Raw genomic sequence first — 25,119 nt, 5'->3', positions numbered from 1 at the left:
TGTTAGAGTGCCTCTTGCGTCAGTTTTGCCATCTTAAAGGCAGACATCATTGAGCACAAGTACAGGAGTACAAGCCGCCAACCCGTAGCTGCATGCCCTCTCATCAGAGAAAACGATATGAATTATTTTCTCTTCTTCAGCTCTTACTATTTATTATGACTGCTGTTAAAGGATTGAGTTGATAGTTGTAACCTAGAAACCCAGCGTTATTTAGCCTCTTCTTTCGTTCATTGTTCGGCGGCGCCTAAAAAAAATAATCACTCGTTATATCCATAAATATATCTCAAGTAGTACAAGTTGTACAGGTCCAAAGTTGACAGTTAATGTACCAAATTAAAGCTTAAAGTGACTGATTTTCATTGATTTAATCATTTATATATATCATATATATATATAAATCTCATCATATATATAATCTCACTGGATAAATAAGTATTTTTGCTGTTACTGGAAATTGTTATGAAAAAATGTTAGTGACAGTTCAGATTTTCAGATTTTTCACGGCACCATATTTGAGTAATGTGTTCATATCATACACCAGTCGAACGGCCAGACTCTCAGGATCACAAAGATATACACTAAAATGTAGGACTACGGAATTAAAGCCAAAAAAATAAGATATTCAAAACTTCAGGTTTCTTCCTCATCAATGACAAAACTACTGCTTCTCGAAGCCTGAAGAGTCCACAGGCGGCCTTAGTCCCCTTCAAAACGAGACTAAATGTGAGTCTCTCCGTCTCCGTTTGTGTGAAGAGTACTGGCCGAAAAAATAGTACACATTTTCAAAAAACAATTAAAAGATGATCCCCGTGGACCCATGTCACACCTGCTGCCGCGTAGGTTAGGCTCTCAACTTTCCAACGACATGTCAATGAAGACTGTAGACCAATCAGGGGCAGAGTTATGGCGATGCGCACCCAAGGAGGCGGGACAAACACGCAGCAGAGCGCATACGTTTTCAGCGCCTAACAGACCGAGAGACTCAAACGGTTTTATTTAGCAGCCTCAAGCTCCACAAACAATAATAAAGTCAATAAATATGTTTCAAAGCTTAGATGTCTTTTACTAGTTACATTTCCCCCACTGAGGACTTTGAAATGCAGAAGGGGTGTGGGAGGGCAGTTGCCTTGCTCTACAGCCAATCAGAGTGCAGCTCTCGCCTTTTAACACGTCGGACATTTAAATGAACACTGTACTTGGTGAGAAACAAGGAGATCATAGAAAGTAAAGAAAAACACTAAGATGTTGACATTAGGTCTAGACAAGATATATACACTGTATTTTTGCAGTAAAAGTAATCGTTTTTCTTATGGAGAGCTTGGGGTCTAAAGAGACACTTGGAGAGGCCATGTGTCCACTGTCTACTCCAGCTTGAATAACTTCATATCAGTAGGAGGTATCAATTCCAAATTTTACCTGATGAAAGTAGACCCTTGGAGACACAAGTTTAAAAAGAAAAAAGTAATGGGACTCATGAACTCTTCAGTTTATAGTCACTAACATTTAAAAAATGTTAATGTAGAAATGTAGAAAAAATGTAAATGTAGTTGGTTATGGCAAGCATTAGGTGAAATAATTAACCTAATAAAAACAAGATACACACAGAAAATGTTTCATTAACAGCAAAGTTTAATGCCATTGCTGAAGCTTGAGACAATTCAGTTTGTCAGTAGAATACATTCACTCCAGAAAAGTGTTAAGATATTGCCTTTTGAAACAAAATACACACTCACTGCGTCTCATTACTTTAGGAGTTGTCTGCTCTGGACATTATTCAGAATTAAATAGACTTTATATTTTAGCAGTGTCCTTTTTACCATTTTCTCTAAAATAATGTGTTTTGTAGATTAGCATGCTAGCTGCCTAAGCTAGTCATATAAATACACTAAATAACTAAATGGTTGTCAACTTGAATGTCTTCTGAATTTTATCAATAGGATTTCTACATTTGGTTGCAGTCAAAGATTATTCTGTTATTCTGGGAAGTCTTTGGAATATTAATATATAAATATTAGCAGGAGGTGGTTATAATTGTTAATTTCATCCCAGCATAGCTACAGTTATTCTATAAGGTTTGGTTTTGTTTAAAGTGATGCCTATCTATCGAACATGGCAGCTCAAATAAGTAATGAGACACACCCATTTCTTGCTTTCTGATTATATGAAGTGCTTAAACAGTTCTTAGAAATCCACATTCATTTCTCTTTGTCTTCAAGGGAAGGTCCTGTATGTCCCCCTCTCTACACTTTAATTTGAATTGTAGCAGTGATTCACACATGATAAATCCCTGAGTTGTTTTTTTTTGACTCAATAGTTAAATTACATATTTAAATAAATGCATAGAAAACATTCTGTATAAGTACCAAGGTCTTAATTGAAAATTCATACATCCAGGTAGAGCTAAAATAAATGTTGATTCAATAGGTCACTGTGGGTTAGAGGTAACACTGCGATGTTGTGGAGCTAAAGTCACCTTTGGAGTTGACATTTTCACCCCCTCAGATGACTCACCAGAACGTGCTCACATTTTGGTGATGACACATTTACTTCAGATCCCCCAAGACAGGTTCCCACCCTCCAGTACAAATATTAAACAGAGAACTGTGCTCACTTGTATTTTACCGTGTATAAATAATTCAGTCAGATACTATTTGACTTGAGCAAATGTCCAAACGACACCACCTTCCATTTGTTTAATTTGAGAATTCAGCAGGAAACATGTGAGCAGTAAAGTTAATAAACGTTATAATTTTTTGATATATTGTTCGTAAGGCTACATGACACTAACATAAGCCTTTCATGATGACTGACATAAAGCTACATAAATATCTATAAAAGCCATTTCTTTAACTTGTATGGTGAAACGTACTAAAGAGGCTTCTGGCAAATGATGTTTGTTGGACTAAGCCTTTATAGATATTTATGGAATGAAGGTTTATGCCAATTCTCATTGTAGGCTTAAGTAGGGTTAACTTTTTAACTTTTTAGGGTTATGTTTTAATTTTTAAGTCCAATATCTGCTCTCATTACAGCTTACATAATTTTGGGAAGGCAAGGAAAATTCTTCCAAATTTACAAGATTCAGTCTTAGAAGTTGGTTTTATCACTGAAATATCTTGAAATGTTTAAAAGGCTAAATGAACAATGCTCTCTGACATTTGTACACAAATGGTGATAGAAAACAAACAAAAAAATAGCTATATTTCACTTCTAACATAAGTTTTTTAAAAAAAAAACATGCTTTAAAAATAAAAATAAATAAAAGCCAATATAACACTGATGCAGTGTACAGAGTGAGGAACTAAGGCAGCTCCTTCACCCTTTTCAAACCAATATGGTTTTTAAAAAAAATGGCAGGAAATTCGACTAGCGAACCCCACTGTGCTACAGTATGATTTCACAGAAATCGTTTCAGGATTTTCCTTTCAGAGGAAGCCCCCCCTTTTCTCTGACACACTCATTTTATGAATGAGCATGAAAACCAAAGTAAATATTCATGAAAGAAAGCAAGTACATGAAAAATTAAGTCAAGCCTCTATAACAATTTAGAGAAAAGCAAAGAAAAAAACCCCTCATAAGAGGATACTCTAAATAAAATCCAATGTAAAGACCTGAACTCAGCCAAAAGGAGACAAGTTACAATTTAGCACTACATTACACTGAACAATCGCTGGATTAGGAATAACTACCTTGTATCTTCACTCACTGTCCATTTTATCAGCTCTACTGGCCATACAGGAGCTCTCTGTATCTCTAAAATTATATACTGTAGTCCATCTGTTGGTCAGCATACTTTATTATCCCCATTTTACCCTGCTTATCAATGGTCAGGACCACCACTAAGCAGATATGATTTGGCTGGTAGATCACTCTCAGCGCTGCAGTGACACTTACGTGTTGGTGGTGTTCTGGTACGATTGGATCAGATACAGCAGTGCTGCTTGAGTTTTTAAATCCTCAGTGTCAATGCTGGACTGAATAGTCCTCCAACCAAAAATATCCTGCCAAGGTGGACAAACAAGTTAAGTGTGTTTAACATATTTGACAGTGATTAGACACACTCTTAAAAACTCTAACAGTGCTGTTGTGTCTGTGCCACATGTACCAGTGCAACACGCATTCAGAACTGAGAATGATCCACCACCCAAGTATTACCTGCTCTGTGGTGGCCCTGTCGGCTCCTGACCAAGAGCAGGGTGAAATGGGGATAAGAAAGTATGCAGAGAAACAGGTGCACTACAGTCTGTAATTGTAGAACTACAAAGTGCTCCTGTATGGTCAATATTAAATGGACAATAAGTGTAGATAAGAGGTAGGTAATCCAGTGATCATTCAGTGTGTAACAGCCAATTTTTCTACAATGCTAATACTAAAACCAAAATTCCTTTTTATGGTATTTTTGTGATAACTAGGGATGGGCAATATGGCTAAAATGGCACTAATATCACTAACGCACTGGGATGTATTTTTCCAATATGTATCATTAGAATACATATTTTCTAATTTTGATGAGATGAAACTATAAAACAGTAGTGCTACATATTTAAATGAACATTAGTACCATTACTTTAAACATCAGGATTCCACTATGTGGCCATGATTTAGCAGACTGAAGGAATAATAATATAATAATAATAATAATAACAAATTTGTGTCCACCACTTGGTATATTATGGGAAAAAGATTATTAATCTGTGATCATTAAGTCGTACTCACACCATATTAAGGGGTGGGAATAAAGATAATTCATATTTACTGTATTAAGACACATTTAGAGACAAGATAACCGAGTTATGATATTAAACATGACTTAGTAAGCAGTGGGGAAAAACACAATTAATTCATGCTTACAAAGTAAGCTGTGGTCACAAATTAGTATTAAAGGGTATAATTGTTTTTGTAATTACACCAAAATTGCCCTGTACTGACCCAAGTGCATGATCCACTCATAAATAATGGGAGCTTAGTATTGTGATACAGATCATATTGTCCACCCCTAGTGATAAGGAGGAGCTTTTTGGTGTTTTCCTCAATGAATTCACTCATGAATCGTTTTCTGACTCTAACTGAATGAGCTCCTTTGTTTTTAAGGTGTGCCCTTGAATGGCTGCAGGTATTATAATTCCCTCAGAGAAGTAAAGGGAGATAACAATGGGACTGGACACAGTCCTGGTCACTCTTGGTCCTGTAAGGATGCGATACGTCGCCTGGATGAGGCGTTTCTCTTCTTCAAAATGAGCTTGAGCTGAAAATAAATATAGAGACAATTTAATCAGCTGACATTTCTTTGCTCCACACACCATTACAAGAAATTTGTATTTGCTCTTACTACAACTGCAATGCTTTACAGTGCAATATTGTATATAATCTGAACGATGACCATTTTATCAGCTCCACTGATCATACTGGAGCACTTCGTAGTTTGCAGTCTGTAGCCCACCTGTATCTCTGCATACTTTCTTTTCCCCATTTTACACAGTCCTTTAATGGTCAGGACACCCTACAGGACCACCAGAGCAGGTATGATTTGAGTAGTGGATTATTCTCAGTGCTGCTGTGACATTGACATGGTGGGGATGTGTAAGAGTGTGTTGGCTGGTACAAGTGGATCAGACACAGCAGGACTGTTTGCGTTTTAAAGCCCTCATTGTTGCTGCTGGACTTAGAATATTCTACCAACCAAAATATCCAGCCAAAAGTGTCCTGTGTCCATTGATTCAAGACTCGAGGACATCCAACATAAACGGTACATCAACAGATGAGCTACATTCTCTGACAAAGTGGACCAACGAGTTAAGTGTGTCTACTAGAGTGGACAGTGAGTGGACACCATTTAAAACCTCGAGCAGTGCTTTTGGGTCTGATCCACTCGTACACACCACCACCACCATGTCAGTGTCACTGCAGCATTGAGAATGAGCCACCAACAAAATCATGCCTGCTCTGTGGGGGTCCTGACCATGGGGATAAGAAAGTGTGCAGAGAAACAGATGGACTACAGACTGTAATTGTAATATAAGAAAAGCGCTCCTGTATGGTCAGTTGAGTATTATGTAACAACAACAAAAACTAGTATAGCAACATAATACAACATAAGTAACATAACATAAGTGGTTTTCCTGACCTTCTCTCCATGCTGACCACTCTGTAGCAAATGGGCCGGCTGGTCATTCTCTAGGTTGCGAACACTGGGGTCAGCTCCTCTGTTCAGCAGCAGACGGATCAACTCCTCCTGGTGGGGGCTTCCATGTAGTCCTGCGGCCATGTGCAAAGCTGTGTGTCCATGAGCCTGAGAAATGACAAAGAAAGTCAAAATCTACTTTATTGTGTACATAATATCTATACTAATTTATCCAATCAAAATCTCATGTCTCCAAACAGCATCTTTAAAGGAGAGGGATAACATTTTTTGGTTCTTCACTTAAATAACGGGTGTTTTTACAACAGTCTCCAAAAAAAAAAAAAAAAAAAAACGTGTTAATTACTTTCTTCCAATATCTTCCAAAGTCGTAGCCAACACTTAACTATTTAAATCCAATGCCTTATTCAGGTGCCCCACAATTTGATCATGGCCATTGCTGACATTTAACACATATATGCTTAATAATCTTGTTCCCACACTTCGCTTACACAAGGGATGTCACTAATAGGGAGTTTTATGTTTCTATTTAGAGAAAGAACTATTGTGTAACAATATACTGTTATTATTAATGCCACTCACACTGATAGCGGAGTATGTCACATACTTTTCCTGTAAAATTACCATTTTGGAGATACAAAGCTTCTCATACTCTATAAAGGAAATGTCTTATGTTTGTGAACCAGGATGTGATACCTTCATGTTAATGAATGCCTGCATGTCAGGCAGCTGGAGTTTGAGGAAGAAGTGAACCAGCTGGACATTCCCCTCCTTCACAGCCAAATGGAGGCAGGTCTTGTTGCTTTTGATTTCCTGAGAATGACAGGGACGAGTGATTGGACAAAGTGAAACTGAGGCAAGTGTCAGAAATGGCAAATGTAAAAAAAGATATTTCACTTTCTATATGTCAGCAGGAAATGGTGTGAACAGCCTTACACAACAGGAGCGCACGCCTTTCACACAGCCTTTTCTAACAATAGAAATTGGTTTTGACTTCAGTAATTTTCAAGAACAAAGCTGGCAATAATTCTACTCGGACTGAGGAAAAAGTATGACATTCTGATGAAATGATTGATTATTAAGTCAGGATTATGTTAATATCCAGAAAATATTTCTAATAAAATAGCTTTTTGAGAATGGAGTTTTGATAAAATTATAATTGAGAATACATTTCTCATAAACACCTGTGAAGAATGTACTAATAAAATTAAGACTGAATAAATTTCATAATTATGTGCTAAAATAAATATCACAAATTAAGGAAACTGAATATTGATAATATTCAAATAAAAATAACAATGATTTTTGAATTTGCTCAAATAAATATTGATAATAGTATTAGAGTTCTATTAATATGCAGAATAATGTATGAATAAAACAAATATATAATTCATATTCATTCACAGACCAAACTCCCACAGAGTGGCACTTGAACCCACCTTCTGCAGTAGTTTAGCATATTTTGCTATTTTTGTGTAGTAAATTGACCTATTACTTCTTTAAAATACTGGAGAAAAAAAACTAAAATGGCTGCTGTGCAAAAGTTATAGCACATTTGCTCTAAAATAACCCTCAGATACTTTAGATAGTAGCTCTATGACAGTGGAGAACAATGATCATAGCTTATTAGCAACAGATATCTAGAGAACAATAGATTTATAAAAATAAACACCTGGCTGAGAGGGGAAGCCCCAGCTTCGAGTAGCAGCTGCAGACAGGAGAGTTTATTATCAGCCTGAGACTGTAGACCACTGTCAGGTAACCAGGCGGAGGAGGTGGCAGCCAGAGCCTTCATCGTGGCACTGTGTGAAATCACTGCACAGTGCAGTGGAGTGAGACCTAAATGTATAAAATAGAAATTGTCATATATAAATATAGCCTCTAAACCAAAACTTTGCTCTGCATTTTAAGATAGGGGTCCTGCAGCTTAAGTATAAATATAGATAGATTTCCTGGCAAATTATTATTTTTATTATTTATTCATAAACAATTATTTATTGACAAATAATTAAATATTTGTGTGTAGAAGCCCTTATTATATAAAACACAAAATGTACTACAATGGGAGTCATTGCAATAGAGCCATTTAGTGTTTAATTTGAGAGTGAGACAAAATTTCAATCAAGCCACTACGTTTTTAAAAATTGATGCATAAACCTGATGTCAGGACGCAAATTCACATGAATAGAACATATTCGCAGATGGTATGTTATCAGATACAGGCACTTTTATGGCCATTATCCCTCTATTGTATGGATTATTTATAGGATTACCCATCTGTTTCATTCATATAGAAATTTGAATCAGATTTGTCTCAGCTATCTTACTAATCCAAATGAGGTATTAGTCCAGTTGTTAAGGAATATTCAGGCTTCGTGTCAGCATTAAGTAATGTATTACCTTCAAAATTGCGGGCCTCCAGGTCCACTCCAGGTTCCATAGACAATAAAACCTGCAAATAGAGGAATGTGAATATTAAAGTATTTCATAACATTTTACTTAAGTGAAGAAAGTCAGATATTGATGATGCCTTTACCTGCATGACCTGAGGGAAGCCGTAAGTGGCTGCCAGGTGCAGGGTAGTCTGACCTTTGTTGTCACATAAGCTGATGTCTGCTCCCAGAGAGAGCAGGTCTTGAACAATGTCCGGCTGATTGGCTGTCACTGCCACTAGCAAAGCAGTCTAGGATACAGAAGTGAGAGTCAATATATTTTACACATGAAGCAACACAAACAATTAAAAATCACAAAATCCCACCTCACAAATCATATGCCAGTATTCCATTGTGAATAAGAAGCTGTTCTTAATGACTAGCCTGGTTAAATAAAGGTTTAATTTTAAATAATAATATCTTAAAATCAACAAAATCTAAATGAAATTCTTGACAGTGTGTAGGTGCACAGATGTTCAATTGTACACACAGATCTTAATTAAAAGTAATGGGAAAGTGAAGTTATCAGCTAGAGGGCTATAAAGTCTCACAGTATTTGCTGTAGTGCAGCGGACATATATCTCCTGAAATGATGGTGCTCCATCAGGACTTAACCTCACTAATATTCTCATGGCTGAATGCTATCAAATCCTTCCTGCAAAGTTCCAACATCTAGTGTATAGCCTTCCCAAAAATGTACAGGCTTAATTAATCTTTAGATGAACATGTACACACAAACTTTTGGCAGAATATATATAGAGTGTACTCTATTCTGTCTAGTTCACCTTGCCATTGTGCTCCTTAGAATCCAGTCTGCCGAGCTCTAGCAGCTTTTCTGCTGCAGCAAAAGCATATTCCCTCTGGCCCTTAGCAGTGTAGATGTGCAAAATCCTAAACAAAAACATGCTGTTATTTCTTATTCTCTAGAAAGAAAGGCTGTTTGAATTTCTGTGATTTTAGCAATACTCATAACTAAGCTGTAACAGGTATTATCAAAGAAGAAATAAGTCATTTTTACCAGTAAAAAATTAGAAAACCATATTCATGAAAGCAATTCTTTATGATTTGTACATTGTATGTGAATCTGAAAGTATGAAGTTGCTTTAACCCTGAATGAACAAGTATATGCTCCACAGAATGGGTGCCACACATGGGGGTGGCCATGTTTTCAAATAGATTTAGCGCAGAATATCTGACACACCCAGGTCTCTAGGTGTCAGTATAATGGCTGTTTCATAATATGAAGAATCTTTGTTGGAAAAACAATGATTTGTTGTTTCATAATGCTAATCATTTATAAACCACAAGTTCATTCCCAAAGTCCATTAATGCTCAGGTTATTTCAAATCTGAACTAACTTTACCCAGGTGGCAAATTAATTTCCACCACCATACTGAAGAGAAGGTAACCCAGAAGAAAAGATTTGACTTACGTGTCTCCGTCGTCATCCTGCCAGGTGGTCCTGCTGTAGTCCATTCCCTGCAGCAGCACTCGGGCCCCCTCCAGTTTTGTTATGTCCATCTGGGATCTGAAGGGGATGTTGCAAGGGCCAACAGAGGCCTGGCTCCGGGGTCCTGAAGGCCAGGAGTAGCAGGAGCTCTGAACAGCAGTCACATCATTTAAAGTTGCTGTCACAGGACACTCCACACTAGACTGCAGGGAAAATAGGGTAAATGAACCTTGAATCATAAAATTACAATGTGTACATGGAGATAGCACTAGAATTTAGATTCTCAAATATGAATAACTCCAAATGTTATTGTATTAGAAATACGTAAAGCACTACTAAGATTCAGTAGCTTTGTTACTTGTGTAGTGCACTACATAGGGAGTATGGAGTGATTTTGGATTAAACCTCCAAATCACAATGTGTTTATGTCATGCTTCATGGATGTCTCTGTTTAAGAGGTACTATGGCCCCCTACTGGACTGGAATGACAATGAAACCGTTTTCATATTTAAGGCCTCATGTACACTGTATGGGTAATGTTTTGTGGACACCAGTTAATATAACATCTGAAATGAAGGGATATTAACAGGGGTACGCTGATTTTTGCTGCAAAAACACACATTAATGTCTGCAAGCATGATGTTGTATCTCCACAGAAAAGCAAGAAACAAACTGACGTGTTCTGGAGCTGCTTCTCGTGAGCCTAAATTCACCATGCTCACTTCTAAAACACTTCTCTGGAGTGATGGATCAATTGGATTGATCCAAAACTAGCCATACAACGTCATTACCTGACCACACTAATGCTTCCATGAATGAATCCCATCAAATCCTCACAGCTGTGTTTCATTGTCTAGTGCAAATCCTTCCCAGAAGAAGAAGAATCAACTGTTACTGTAAAATTGGATTGGTAGGTGAACTCTGAGGTCATACCGTGTATGATTTGCAAGGCTAGGTAATAGTGATTCTTACAAAGTGTTGTGTGATCTGTGGTTCTTGACAGTCAGCAAGGTGAAGAGAGCTGTAGCTGGAAGCCTGGGGCTCAGTGGTGCTGTAGACAGATGAGGTCAGGTTATTTGAGGGGGTCTGTAAGTAGCTGAACCCCATTGTGTATTGGCTGCACGACTGCAAGGCTGACTGAGACTGGTGCAAGTCCCATCGCTCATATCTGATTGCTGCCATGTCTAAGTAGCTACTGCTGGAACCTGTAGAGAAAAAGAGACAGCTTAAAAGAAAGGCTTTTCTGAAGCTTTGAATGCAATGTTTTGTGTGGTCAATTTGCATGGACTGTACTTTTGATCCCTGAAATTTGAACAACATTCATAAGGCTGTATGACACCTATATAAATCAAATAAACCCACATTATCAGCTTTAAAGGTTTATTAGAACAAGCATAACTTTAATAACAATTTCACCCTAGTTAGTGTTATGACAACCGACACTTGTTGGATTTCAGTTCATGGGCATGTTCATATATACATACTGTATAGTTGGGTTGTCAGGGGTGATCAACAATACAAATATATTAGAAATCCACCAGAAACATAGAAATCAGACTGAAACATCTCTTAATATTTATGTAAAAACAGATATATATTTTAAAAACAGTTTTATAGTTTTATTATGCATGTAGCTTTCAATTCCCTGAAATATTACAAGAATATGACTTAGAGTGTGACTTACTGGCAGAGGGAGTTGATGGTGACACCTATAGAGAAAAGTGGGAGTTAGTGTTTGTCATCAGGAAATGTGTCATCATTAATAATGTGAGTAAACATTGCAAATTTAAAGGTATTCTTTTAAACTGTGAGCAAAGGTAACAGCACAGTGAACACCAGTCTATTATAAGCTCTAATAACATTAACCGTCATTTTACATATTTCTCTTTAACAAAAAACTAACAACAGAAGCTTAAAATAGAAAGAGAAGCCTTAGCAACTAACGATTGTTTCAGTATGAAGTGTATCCACATACACTTTCATTCTCAATATTGGTTTAAAAAGTTTTTAAAGAATTTTGCAAGGATCCACAATTATATTTACCCACAATTTGGGTATTTTTACAGATCTGAAGTGAGGGCAGAGCCAATTTTAAAGGTGACATATTAAGGGGGAAAAATAATTAACTTTACAGTGCATTAGCCAGTAGGCATCTGGAACTCCTCCCAACCCACAAACTGTGGAATAAGACCACCCAGTCAATTATTGTTGTCTTCTTAAATATGTATATATACAATAAACTATACATTCTGATTTTGAGCAGCTTCTGTCATAAAAAAAAATAAAAAATTCTACTTCTCCATCCCAGGCTCATGCAGAGCAGATGTAACAGAGTTAAAATATATGTATTACAACCTAAAAAAAATGACACAAAGCTATTATTATTAAAGTGGTCTTTTTTGGTATAGGGCAGTTGTATTGGGACGTCTCTCCTCCTCTTCTCCTTCATAAAACTCCTCCCCCTTCCCTGCCTCTCCCCTTTTTACTCATGTGTAATATGGAGAGAGGAGATACGAGGAGAGAAGAGATACACACTGCCTATCTAATAATAAAAGGCTGTTTATTTCTGTCTCTGTTTATCCGTAACCACCGGTTACACACAGCTGTGACTCATTCTCGTTTAAAGGAACAGTGTGATCCTTGTGGTAATTTGACCCAAGCAGTCACGGTATTTAGACCTACTTTAAGGTGCACAGGTGGTAAGTTATAACATCCCCAGGGACTGTGCCTTGGTTAGACAGTTGTGCCCCTCGGGAACCTAGAGTGCATTGATTTTTCCAAATGGTTACACCACATTCTTAACCTATTTTGTGATTAGTTAGAGAGCTAATATGCACATGATATCAAAACTGGGAAAGGAAGCCTGCTATACTGTATACTGTATGTTCAAAGGTATGTAGACACTAGGTACTACTCATTAAACATTAGTACCTAAACAACTATTAGACTGTGGTTGAATGCCATCAAATATTTACACCAGTGATACAGATCATTGTGTGTTCATTGTAATCCATCTCTGCCTCACTACTTGTTCTGTTTTGTGTGTCACGTTCTGTATCCTCCTTTTACATTTTTCAAGTGCTTTGGTCCTTGACTCCATCCCTCTGTTCCTACAGCTGTTTCTTTTTAAAGCCTGGTCTCTGCTCCTCATTGTCTCTGTCACTTGTTTGTGGCACCTTATATTTTCTCTGGGTAAATATTGTCAGCATTATCTCTGTATCTTAGTCAGGTGTTGTCTCGTCTTTAGGATCTTGTGTTTTTCATTTTGGCTATCCTGTGTTTGCTTCTCTTAAATTAGTATTATTAGTGTTGGATATTGGATGTGTTTTAGTTCATGTATAGTATAATATGTATCCACGTCTCCAGTATTTCAATTGTACATGGTTTGGTTTTGTTAAACACAGTCTGAGAATTACTATCTAATTGCAGTTAAACCAAGGATCACACAGCCCTGTACCACAGACCGTATATTATAAAACCAGAGACTGTACAGAGAACAGTGTGTACTCACTGGGATGGGTGCAATGGCACCAGGGGAACTGGACTCAGCAGAGCAGGATGGAGGTGCTGAAGAAGTCTCTCTCTTTCTTTTCTGCTCCAGGAGTTTCTTCACTGTGGGCAGAGTGTAACACGACTTCTCCTTTGGCGCTGTGCAAAAAACAAAATTGGTGATTAGTGAATACAGAACAGGAAAGCTGTCACATTTATCCTTGATTTTACGTGTCACAGTGGATGTCACACCTGGAAATGTGGAAGTGTTTACACTACACTATACTTCTTAATCAGCGTATCAGACAGTTTTCTTCCTAATTTTATTGACTGTTAGCTAGGACTTTTCTTAAAATGTAAAGTTGTAATTCAAACTTTGTCCCATTCTTCTGTAATTTTAATGGTAAATGTTGCATAGTATTAAAAATAATAACAAATAAATATTAAAAATGTATTATTAATAATATGCTATGTTCATGGTTCATTCATTATCTGTAACCGCTTATCCAGTTCAGGGTCGCGGTGGGTTCGGGGCCTACCCAGAGTCACTGGACGCAAGCCAGGAATACACACCAGTCCTTCACAGGGCAACACACACCTATGGACACTTTTTGAGTCGCCAATCCACCTACCAATGTGTGTTTTTGGACTGTGAGAGGACACCAGAGCACCCGGAAGAAACCCGCACGGACACGGGGAGAACACACCAAACACCTCACAGACAGTCACCCGGAGCGGGACTTGAACCCACAATCTTTCAAATCAAATTAATACAATATTATCAGAATAAACAGAACAACTCAAAGCACATGCTTATTTTTCTCTCTTGTCATTTTCCAACTTACTTTAGTTTTAGGTTATTGTTTGTTGAAGAAATGACCATTTCAATTTTTAACACTATGCAACAGTTACCATAAAATGACAACAGAGCAGGAATATATCTGATTTTTCAATTACTATTATACATTACAATTTAAATAAATAAATTAACATGTTAAAACTATATGTACAGCTAATACGTTCTTTTGAAATCCTGGCTGGCGAAACTGACACTGCAGAACAGTTAAAGACCCCCTTTCACAGTTGAAGACTAACATAAGCAAACAAAATCACAAGCTTGTGGGTTAGAAAAGTTCAGGCACAGAAATACATAGCAGGCATGCACAAATACACACCAAAGTGGCTCATACTTAGTAACTGCATATGTCTAGACATCGCAAGACTAAATTGTTCCGTCTACATCTAATGTTATTGTTTTAGAACATTTTGAAGGTCTCCTACCCTTGTGCTTTCCCTTATGCCATCTGTTATCTTATACTTTCTGTACTGTCCTTTCCTTTTGTTAGTCACCAGACAGAAGAGGAAAAAAAAAAGCAAAAGAACAACAAATATAAGTATCAGAGGGTTTCCAGTGGTCATGGTCAGCGGTGTGTTTCCTGGAGCAGACAGAGGAAAGTTTGATCTTCACAGAACGTGAGATAAGCTGATGTTTCCGCCAGACGAGCACTGCTCTCGTCACCTTGAGCGATGAGGAAGGGATTCCATTAGGAAGAGAGGGCCGGTGAGGTCACAACTATAGGCTTCTCCTCCACAGACCTATGTTCTGCTAGTGGAGGATGTTGCATAGCAATTTTTTTCTTCTTTTTTTCTGTTTCCTCTGCTCCGTTACGCTCCAGTGGCCAACCACATCTTCCTGCCTTAGTGACGTATCAGAAACAAGGCTGGGTAGTGTCTCACACAGACTTAACACTTTGTTGGCAAATTGCTGCACTTAACCTTTATTTGCTGCTGCTAGACATGAGGTTTTAACCTTTTAAACTCGTTTAATTTATTGTCAACGTTACATTTTTTTTAATAGTGCATTTCCCTTATTAGTGGAAGCTTTCCAATCGTACAATAACAAATTAAACAGGAGGTAAACATATTACAGCAAATTTACAACCGCAGTCAGATGCAGAAATGAAGTGTAAAATGCAGCTCACATGAAATTAAATGATTTCATGGTCCCTGAATGGGCCAGGTGTTTCTGGATCCTGTGCTACATACATTTAGTATAGAACCTCTAACACATCCAGGCCACTAGGTGTCAGTATAATGGCTTCATATGCATAAAGAGACATTATAGAAAATGACTGATTACCACTTTCAATGGCTGACCACCAGTAGAGGTCAGTCTGAACTTATATGTTACTGAAAAGTTTATGTAATTCGAAAAAGGAAAGAACATGTGCTAGGAGGCTGTGGGATGGCCTAAGGTGTACAATAATCAAAGAGGGAAAATGTGTTTAATATTTGGTGGTAAAATCAAATACTACGCCACATATTAATATAAAACCCATAACTACTGGAACATTAAGCCTAGAGCTGAATGGGCTACAAAGACGAAAGTCAGGCAGAAGAAATGATGATGATGTTTCACATTTGATCTTTTCATTGCATGAATAAGCATATCGCATGTAAACCGCAGACTTTTAAAGTATAACCTTTCATTGACTACACGTCAGTATTTACATCGTACACTCTTAAAATATGAAGGTGCCTCAATGCTTTTTGTTTCGAACATAGAATATTCTCAAATACATTTACAAAAATTAGTTTTCACTTTCTTAGAGTCATTTCAGTTACATTACATGACATGTTTGTTTTTTATTTTTTACACAATGGTCCACACATAATGAAACACATAATGAAGAGAGAGACTGTATTGAATGAGGCTGTATTGTTTGTTTGCTTGTTGTATTTTGACCAAAGCACATCAGATTTTTCATTAAGACAGAATTGTGCTTACTTGTGAAAAAAGGGTAGAATATATCCGTGTTAAACATAAACTGGTTCATTACAAAGGAATACAAAGTAATCTGACCATTCATTTCATGTGAGTTGCCATTTATAGAAAAAAATATAAATTATATATATATAAATATATCCCTTTTATAAATATTGTTCGGTAGTTTTTGGTGTAAAAACTGACTGATAACTTCTTTAACAATGCTTCCTCTTTCTCCTGTAGAGTCAAATTTTGAGTGTCTTTGTTCACAGCAATCATGAACCTGTATTATGTAAATACCAGTGCCTGTGCACATCTGAGTTAGAGATGAACGGTGGCTTTTCGTTTTCCATGTGCCCTCACTGTGAGAGGGAAAAAACACCACAGTTTCTTTGAAAACCACTGAAGTAAGACGACTCTCATAGCCGAGGATTTAAAAGAGGAAGAAGCTGGTGTTCAGCAGGCATGGAAACTCCATTGTGCCTGGCTTTGGAGAATTCCCTTTCCTATCAGTGTTTTTGTTTGTTCTCTGTTTGCTTCGGTTTCACTTTACTCCTACCTTCATGAACTTCACCCCCACTAACCCTCAAAGCAGGCTACTTTTATCACATGCCTAGTTCTAATTTCCTCAGATCAAAAGTAAGGGTCGAGGGAAAAGCATATTAGTGGTTTGAATATTACACAAATAGTAAGCTGATATGAGTAAGGCTTGAAGGCTTGTGAGCAAAATATCCTATTGGACTGCTTATCTTTCTTTAGGTATTTTTCAGTTCAGTTATTCATGGCCATCTTAAATGATAAAGAGAAAATCACATCGACTAAACAGATTTTTCACTATTTAATGTGTCTCCAATTATCTTACATTACACATTACTCACTGGACTAGACTCTGTTTACCTTATTGTCTATTTCCTTGAATTTCTGACAAAAAAAGTGTTTTTCCTTTGAGGTTTTAACTGAATTATTGTATTTTTTGAGATATTATTAAAGGTTTAACAGGGTATGATGTATAACAATGCTACTGTAGTATACATCGGCATGAGAAATTAGGGAACTGTAATTCTATATAGTTTGAAATTAATACATTCTTAGTACTTCATTTTTATAATCCATATTCCTGGAACTGATTGGTCATAAACTGGATCTATTAACTGATGTCATAGTGCGGTTTTGCAAAGGGGTATTCCAAAACATAAATGACACCCTTAGCAGGTACTCGGAGGCCAAGCCAACTGTAGCACTTGCATGCAAATGATGTTATTGCACAGGCAATCCATGCAGAACAGCTAGGAGTTAACCCTTTTGCCTCGACAGGTCTATGTACTAAACAGGTCTAAATACCAAACACTGCAAATTCAGCCCTATTTCACCAACAACAACCTTTTTACAAAACTATATAAGTGATGAAACTATATTGTGTTCTTTTTTGCCAAACTATTCTATTATCTCTCTGGCTGTACCAGGAGTTCCAAACCACTGTAAAATATTTACTCATAAGAATTCTGTGTCAGTAAATACAACATATTTAATTGTTTAGTTCATCGGAAAAGAACTTCATTGTTTAGTGTCAGATTTGTTACCTATTTGATCTATTACTAAACTAGAATAGCATAGAATAACAAGAATAGCCTACTGTTCATGAGCTACACCACTTGATAAAAGCCACTTGATAAAATATATCATAAATTCTTTATTAAACTGAGATAATCTGTGGTTGACATTTTGCTTTACACCCTTAGCCTACTGTTAACAAAACACTTGGTGGGAAATTCTTGCAAATATTGCTAATCTTACGTTTCATACAGAACTGATGTAATCATTGGCCATTGTTTTGCTTGGCAACCACAGCCTATTGTTTGTTGCTAGGCTGTTAAACTACATAGTGGAATTTTATTACAGCAGTCATTAATAGTATTATACTTTGTATTAAACATTTTTAATATTCTTTGGTTAGTTTGTTGCCTTGTATATTTTTAAAATAATATATTAGGTAAACATTTTAATTTTCTGTTAGCTGGCAATGTTGTGGCTTAAATTTCTCAGAATGTCACCCTAATGAATCATACAAAACACTGAAAATAAGAAAACAATTGTGTAATCTGTTAAATACATCAGACTATGACCTCATCAAAGCGAATGAATTTTGAAAGAATGCACAGGAAAAATTCCCCAATACTGAATCAACACCCACAAGATTTGTGTCCAGCTGGACACAAATAAAAAAAAATACTACACTGTTAATATACCCAGAGACTGAACATGTAACAATACAGTCAATGAGACAATTTACATACTTGTCAATTATATTTATAACAATATAAATAAGCCTTATCAGCATACACAGTGAGATGCTATCAGTATACACAAAATCTTATCAGGAAACAAAACAAAGAGAATGTAACAATATGATAAACTCTGAAATACAACTATAAATCAATACACTTAATAAAATACTATCAATACCTAATAATATTTTCTTCCAAGAGAAGTAAATGTAATTTCTTTCCAAGCAATTCTGGAGCATTTCTATTGGTCCATTATTATTTCTCACACAATGAGAAGGACAGCTGCTGTGTATATAAATAATGTAAATTAAATTAAATTGGAAAAAACGTGAAGAAACATGTTTTCTTCGGACTGCAAATATATATTACGACAAAACTCTCATTTAATAGGCAAAATTGGGTGTATCATTAAAATCAGTGAGCACATACCAACGTAAGAATCAATGAGAGGATATTAATATAATCAATGACAGAATATACTTCCAGTATAGTGGCTGAGTTAATCGGCGATTACATCATTAACAGCAAACCCAGATGAGCGCTAATGGTCAGGGCAGCCCTTTGATATGATCGCGCGCGTGGGATGCTCGTGCATGTAGGGATTCCCTTCTCGCGCCGCTTGCCACAGCGTAACATTCAAACAACGGAAATCCCTGACCGTTGAGTCAGGGAGCGTGGGCGGCGCGGGGATTCCGCTCGCGGCCTTCTCGCGCCCCGCCTACGCGCGCCCCCTCTCTCGCCCTGTCCTTCTCTCTATCGCTCTCTCGCTCGCGCTTGAGTGGCCTACAATGACCGAGTGAAGGAAATGAACGGCGTTCCCGACACGGAGCCCCACCTTATTGAATAGAGAAGTGAAAATAACGCATGGGGAAGAAGAGGGGGCTGTCGCAGGGGGTAACTGAGCCTCGGGGCGCAGGTTCTTTACGTGAAACTGAACACGGACTTACAAAAACACGACTGGTGATCCACCATGCAAATGAACAAACTTTGTTTACCCTGTTTACCCCAAAGGACAAGGCGAAAATATCAACAGCCTTCACATTCAAACAGAAAACAAAAGCAGTTATTAGCTTGTTTAATCAATACAGACATGTAAAACAGTGTGAAATTAAACCACAGAAGGGAGTACAAATGGCAAAAATTCCTATTTAACACATTAATAAACAGTTTACCACTTGGAACTATAGAAACAATGACTAGGGGTCATATAACTCAATACCTACGTACAAACTCATACAGTTACAAGGCAGGCACAAAAAATGTTTTAGTCCTAGCCTTTAATTCAGAATTGAACAAGTCCATATTCGGGTTTTACATGCAAAAGTACCCCCCAATAATTGATACAAAGTGACGTACAAAAGTAGCATCTCAACCCACACAGCAAAATTCTGTGCGGCCCACATAGGTTCATCATGGCCATGGGCCCTGGGTGGGCGGATGTTGGTGGGACCCAAGTGGGCAGCAGCATATATCAGAAAAATACGGGGAGCCCATTAACTATCCTTATTTATGGGCTACCTGTTATAAATCAGAGATTTTGTCTTCAGGTGGGCGGCAACACTTAAGTGGTGGATACACCTCGCTCACATGGGCCCCACATGGGTGTGTTCACTGGGAAAGTACTGAGAAGCTCATAGGACTACAGTAGAACTTTTTTAAAGTAGAAAGAAACTACAGCTCCTTCGATTTGTCTTAAGACTAGTCCAATTACAAAGCAACAGCACCTAATAATATGAAATCACAAAAATGGCATTATTTATTAAATAGTAACTATGTATGAATGGAGTAAAGAAGCACATTCCCGTACTCACAGTTACTCGAGTAGTAGTAAAAGTAGCCTACGCTGTCACCAGTGTATATCTCAACTATGTTAATATATACAACTGCCCCCAACCCTGCCTTTGTTGTTCTTAAACCTTTTCAAAAATGAACAGTCCTCATTCAGACACGCTGAAAACCGAGGTTTGTGTTTACGTTACATCTACGCTACGAACGTATAAATTTGTCTTTTACTCACATTTCCGCAAGGGCATGTCAAATTTCCTTCTTTATGTCTTCAGTTTTCAGCACTCCACGCCTTTTAAAGTCATTGAACTGTAGTTTCTGTGCCGTTTTTCTTCTCTTTCCTACTGTTTTTGCGGGCACTTCTATCTCGCTCTTCTCTCCGTTTCTGACTGCGCTTCAACTGAGTCCAAAACTATAAACACACACATGCGGTGCACGAAGTTGCCTGTCGTCACTGCTTTCTGATTGGCTAAGCTTTCGAAGGCGGGATTCGACACCAAGGGCAGTGTAGACATGTGGCACTGATTGGACATAAGTGTGCTATTTACACATCAAATACCTTACTCTCTGTTGAACTTTCTGTTTTTCTAGTGATGGAGCGAACTACACCCTGTACATTGTGTTTACGTACTTATGTAATTAACGCTTTTTATGTTTCTACATACATTAAAAGACTCATATTCCATTTTATTGCGTCTTATTTTATTAATATATTTAAGGTTACTTAATGTTCTTCTGGTTCTATGTACTAAACAAAACAGACCATTTAAAATCTCTTTATGCCTTTATTTTTGGGTCTTTAAGATTGATAACTACACAGTTGAGACCAGTGACATATTCTTTCCTACTAAATCAATCTCTGTATATTAGCTTGATGTTTTTTCTTTGTCTGTAACTCTTTATCCAGTTTAGAGAATCACTGGGTGCAAGTCAGGAACACACCCTGGAGGGGGCACTAGACAGGGATTAAGCCTAGTCCTAGCCTAGTTCTGTCTGGGAGACCACCCTTTAATGAATTAATAGTAAGATTTAAATCATCACTGTCCAATTTAAAACATTTAGCTCCCAAAACAGTAACTTTACAGGAAAAGGAAGAAACTTTCTTAAATTTCAATTGAAATTAATGTAAAAAGATTTGATTACACATCATTTTGGAGCATTTCCATTGGTTCATACATCATGAAATTTTCACACGTTGTGAAGGATAGCTGCTGTGTTCAAATGATGTAGTATATAAAAAAAAAAATGTTTACTAGTTTAATATTTGTTGTTTACAAAAATGTGGTATTTGTTTTGTTTTTAAAAATAATGAGAATATTTTAATTATTTTAATATACATATTAACATATCTTACATAGTATAAGTCCCCAGAAAGGCCAAGTTTAAGAATTGTTTTGTGCATTTTTAAAATATTATTATATATATATTATATATATTATATTAAATATATTTGTGGCCTCCATGTATCTGTTAATGTCTGATTGAAAAGTTGATGAAGTTGTTGGTTTAAATGTGTGTGCAAGTCTAACACTTCTTCAAATAATTTATTTAAATTAAGTAGAAATTTAGAAAATTTTGAAATTTTAGCCTTAGATCTACTGTCAGAACAACTGTCACTTTGGTGGTACCTTTTGCTGTTACTGTGTACCCTCAATGTTATATATTCAGTATCTTTACTTAGGAAACATAAATATTGTACATGTATTTTATTGTACTATAATTGTAGATTTTAAAATTGTGCTGATTTCATACGCCCCATTACACCTCCAGGACGTATATTATTTTTATTCTACACAGTTCTAAAATGAAAGATTACAAATATTCTCCTCTCCTTCAGGAGAAAAAACATTAATTTCTACAAATTATGCTATGCTTGTCTGTAATTTTTCTGACTTCTGTGTTTGGTAAATCATAACTAGAGAAAACCTTCCAGAAACTATAACTAGCAACAGCCTACATCCTTGTTACAGCTTTTTTTTTCGTATATTTCCGATGCTCTTTGTACTCCTTCACACTTCAGACTACAGGAAACAGCTGATAACTATCTTCCAGTGAGTGCTTTTTTTCTGTATGTTTTTCAAAGGGGGCATCTAACAAGTTGTGTCCCATTTCTATTACTGTTTTTCTCCCTCTTAAATCTAAGTCATAGTATATGAGTGTGGGGAAAGGGGGTGCAAAAGACGTAATTCTACAATCTCCTTTCTAAAAAAAAGTTGTGCAACATGTAAATAAAAGCAGAATTCATTCACGATTGTAATCAAAATACATGTTTTTATAAAATTTTGTAACATTCACAATTGTACTCAGAAAACACTTTTTCTGAGTACAAAAAACAAAGTGGCTCAGTCAGACATGCTAGCCTTCCTCTCTCTCTGTTCTCAGCAAAGAAATAGTAAAGAGAGACCTCCAAACATGAGAAATCAAGAAGAGACAAAGAAATTTCTTTATTCCTGCTCCATAGGTGGGTAATATTTACTGCCTTTTCAGATTATTTAGGTAGGAAACCACTCTAAATTCGAGACTGCTAATTGCATGAAAGTATTGCCCTCAAATATATTATTCCACATTAAAAGAATCAGAGCTCTTGAATATAAACAAAAAGCTTCCCAAAATCATAGACATTGCCTTTAAAGCAGATATTTTATGAAGCTTTTTGAGTGCATTAGCACATTGTTTGAGGGTCTGGAGCTCCTACCAACCCACAAACTGAAACAGAACAACCACGTCACTTTATTTTGTGATCTGCCTAAGTCTGAAAACATGGGGTAAAATCAGCCATTCGATTTGTGCAAAGTGCCAAGATGAGGTTAAATAGAGCAAAACAAACAAGAGCACAGAGAAAAAAGATGTGCTGATTAAATAGGGAGAAAAACAAGAGCAGAGAGGAATGAGGACAGAGCTAATTTTTAACTGAAAATATTTGATATATTTCATATACTACTATTTCATATATTACTATGATATATGTTTTCAATTTGATATCAGCAACAGATTTCTAGTTCAGACAGGAGCAACCAAATAATGCTAAAGTTGTGCAATGATATAAATAAATAAATAAATAAATAATAAAAATCTGGTATAACATCTTACAGCTAATGTGGTTATCTGGCAACAGTTTGGTAACAAGACTTGGCATAAAAACAGCACTCCAGAGTCTCTCAGAAATAAAAATGAGAAGAGATAAACTACCAATGACCTTTTATTAATTCAGTCATTGTCTGTAACCACTTATTCATTTCAGGGTTGAGGTTGGTCCAGAGCCTACACAGAATCACCGAGTGCAAGGCAGGAACACACCCCGGAGGGGGAGCCATGACCTTCATGACCTCAGGTGGCCCTGCATTTGAAACACACACAATTCAGTTCAAGTCAAAATCACAGCATGGGCTTAGAAACACTTCCCAAATGCTATGCAAATTCACTGCATACACAAATCACATATTAGCAAGATCCTGAGTCTATGTTGCGTTCACTGGCCAAGAGCTCATTTAAGCTGGACAGAAGTGAAGTGTAAAATAAGTGTCCTGTGGTCAGATGAATCAAAATGTGAAAGTCTTGGTGGAATTTATTGATGACACATCTTCCGGGCTAAAGAGGAACAGGACCATCTGTGTTGTTATCAGCGCAGAGAGAAAAAAAACATGATGGTATGTGGTGCATTAGTGCACATGGTATGGGTGATTTGCACATCAAAAACACAGTTAATGCTGAATGATATATACATTACTACTGGGAAGATCAAATGTGCGAACTAATCATCCAACATCACCACCAGACCTCACTCCTTTTGCTCTCATTCTGCCATGAAAATCCTCACAACAATGTTCCATCTTGTGTAAAGTCTTACCAGAAGGGTAAAGGCTGTTACTGCAGCCAAGAGTTCAATAAAATACCTATTAATAGCAATCCTAACCAAATTAAAAATTAATAATAGTAACAATAATATTAATAATAATAATAAAACAGGGCCCTGGAGGTTGTGGGTTCGATTCCTGCTCCGGGTGACTGTCTGTGAGGAGTTGGTGTGTTCTCCCTGTGTCTGTGTGAGTTTCCTTCAGGTGACTGTCTGTGAGGAGTTGGTGTGTTCTCCCTGTGTCTGCATGGGTTTCCTCCGGGTGCTCCGGTTTCCTCCCACAGTCCAAAAACACATGTTGGTAGGTGGATTGGTGACTCAAAAGTGTCCGTAGGTGTGTGTGTCTGTTGCCCTGTGAAGGACTGGCGCCCCCTCCAGGGTGTATTCCTGCCTTGCGCCCAATGATTCCAGGTAGGCTCTGGACCCACCGTGACCCTGAACTGGATAAGCGGTTACAGATAATGAATGAATGAATGAATGAATGAATGAATAATAATAATAATAATGAATTAAAATATCAATGCATTTAAAATAATATATTATTTCATAATTAATATTATTTAATTTAATATTTATATGATTTAATATCATAAATTTTGCTGCTTCACTGACCTGTAATAGGGAGAATACAGCCTCTGTACTTGCTACTTCAGGCTCAGCACTGCAGAAAATGCACTATGTACATTTTGGAGAAGAGTAAGAAACCACCCCTTCCTCCTTCCGATTGATTTCAGTACACTGCTGTAAAAATTCCTTCAAGAACATCCAGCACAGAATTTTGTCAAACTGTGTTGGTTGTTCATAGTATGCTGTGTCTAAAATCAGGTACAAGTTTACACCAATCAGCCATAACAGTACAACAACTTTGTTTCTACTCTCACTGTCCATTCTCTCATCTCCACTAACCATAAAAAAGTGC

General features: G+C 37.0%; 1 protein-coding gene across 1 annotated transcript; it reads right to left on the bottom strand.

Moving 5' to 3' along the window:
• Positions 1–5,112: 5,112 nt before the first annotated feature.
• Positions 5,113–20,689, bottom strand: LOC136709099 (NF-kappa-B inhibitor delta). The gene is made up of 11 exons (XM_066684111.1): positions 20,580–20,689; positions 13,508–13,669; positions 10,994–11,226; positions 10,004–10,224; positions 9,357–9,462; positions 8,676–8,822; positions 8,540–8,591; positions 7,812–7,978; positions 6,836–6,952; positions 6,125–6,289; positions 5,113–5,245 (listed from the first exon to the last, which is right to left on the bottom strand). Exons 1-11 carry the CDS (start codon positions 20,593–20,595, stop codon positions 5,174–5,176), a joined length of 1,458 nt encoding a protein of 485 aa, XP_066540208.1. The 5' UTR covers positions 20,596–20,689; the 3' UTR covers positions 5,113–5,173.
• Between the last annotated feature and the right edge of the window lie 4,430 nt (positions 20,690–25,119).

The sequence above is a fragment of the Hoplias malabaricus genome, chromosome 10 (assembly GCF_029633855.1).
Source record: "Hoplias malabaricus isolate fHopMal1 chromosome 10, fHopMal1.hap1, whole genome shotgun sequence".
Lineage (NCBI taxonomy): Eukaryota > Metazoa > Chordata > Actinopteri > Characiformes > Erythrinidae > Hoplias > Hoplias malabaricus.
The sequence above is the reverse complement of the archived record's forward strand: the minus strand, read 5'-3'. Positions and strand labels throughout refer to the sequence as shown.

Bases quoted from the DNA above. Each gene is read 5' to 3' on its own strand.
- LOC136709099 (XM_066684111.1), bottom strand. The intron at 8,823-9,356 runs GTGAACTAGACA...TCTGTATCCTAG, and splicing joins CTAAGGAGCACAATGGCAAG to ACTGCTTTGCTAGTGGCAGT. The intron at 6,953-7,811 runs GTGTTTATTTTT...TGTCATTCTCAG, and splicing joins GGGCTTCCCCTCTCAGCCAG to GAAATCAAAAGCAACAAGAC.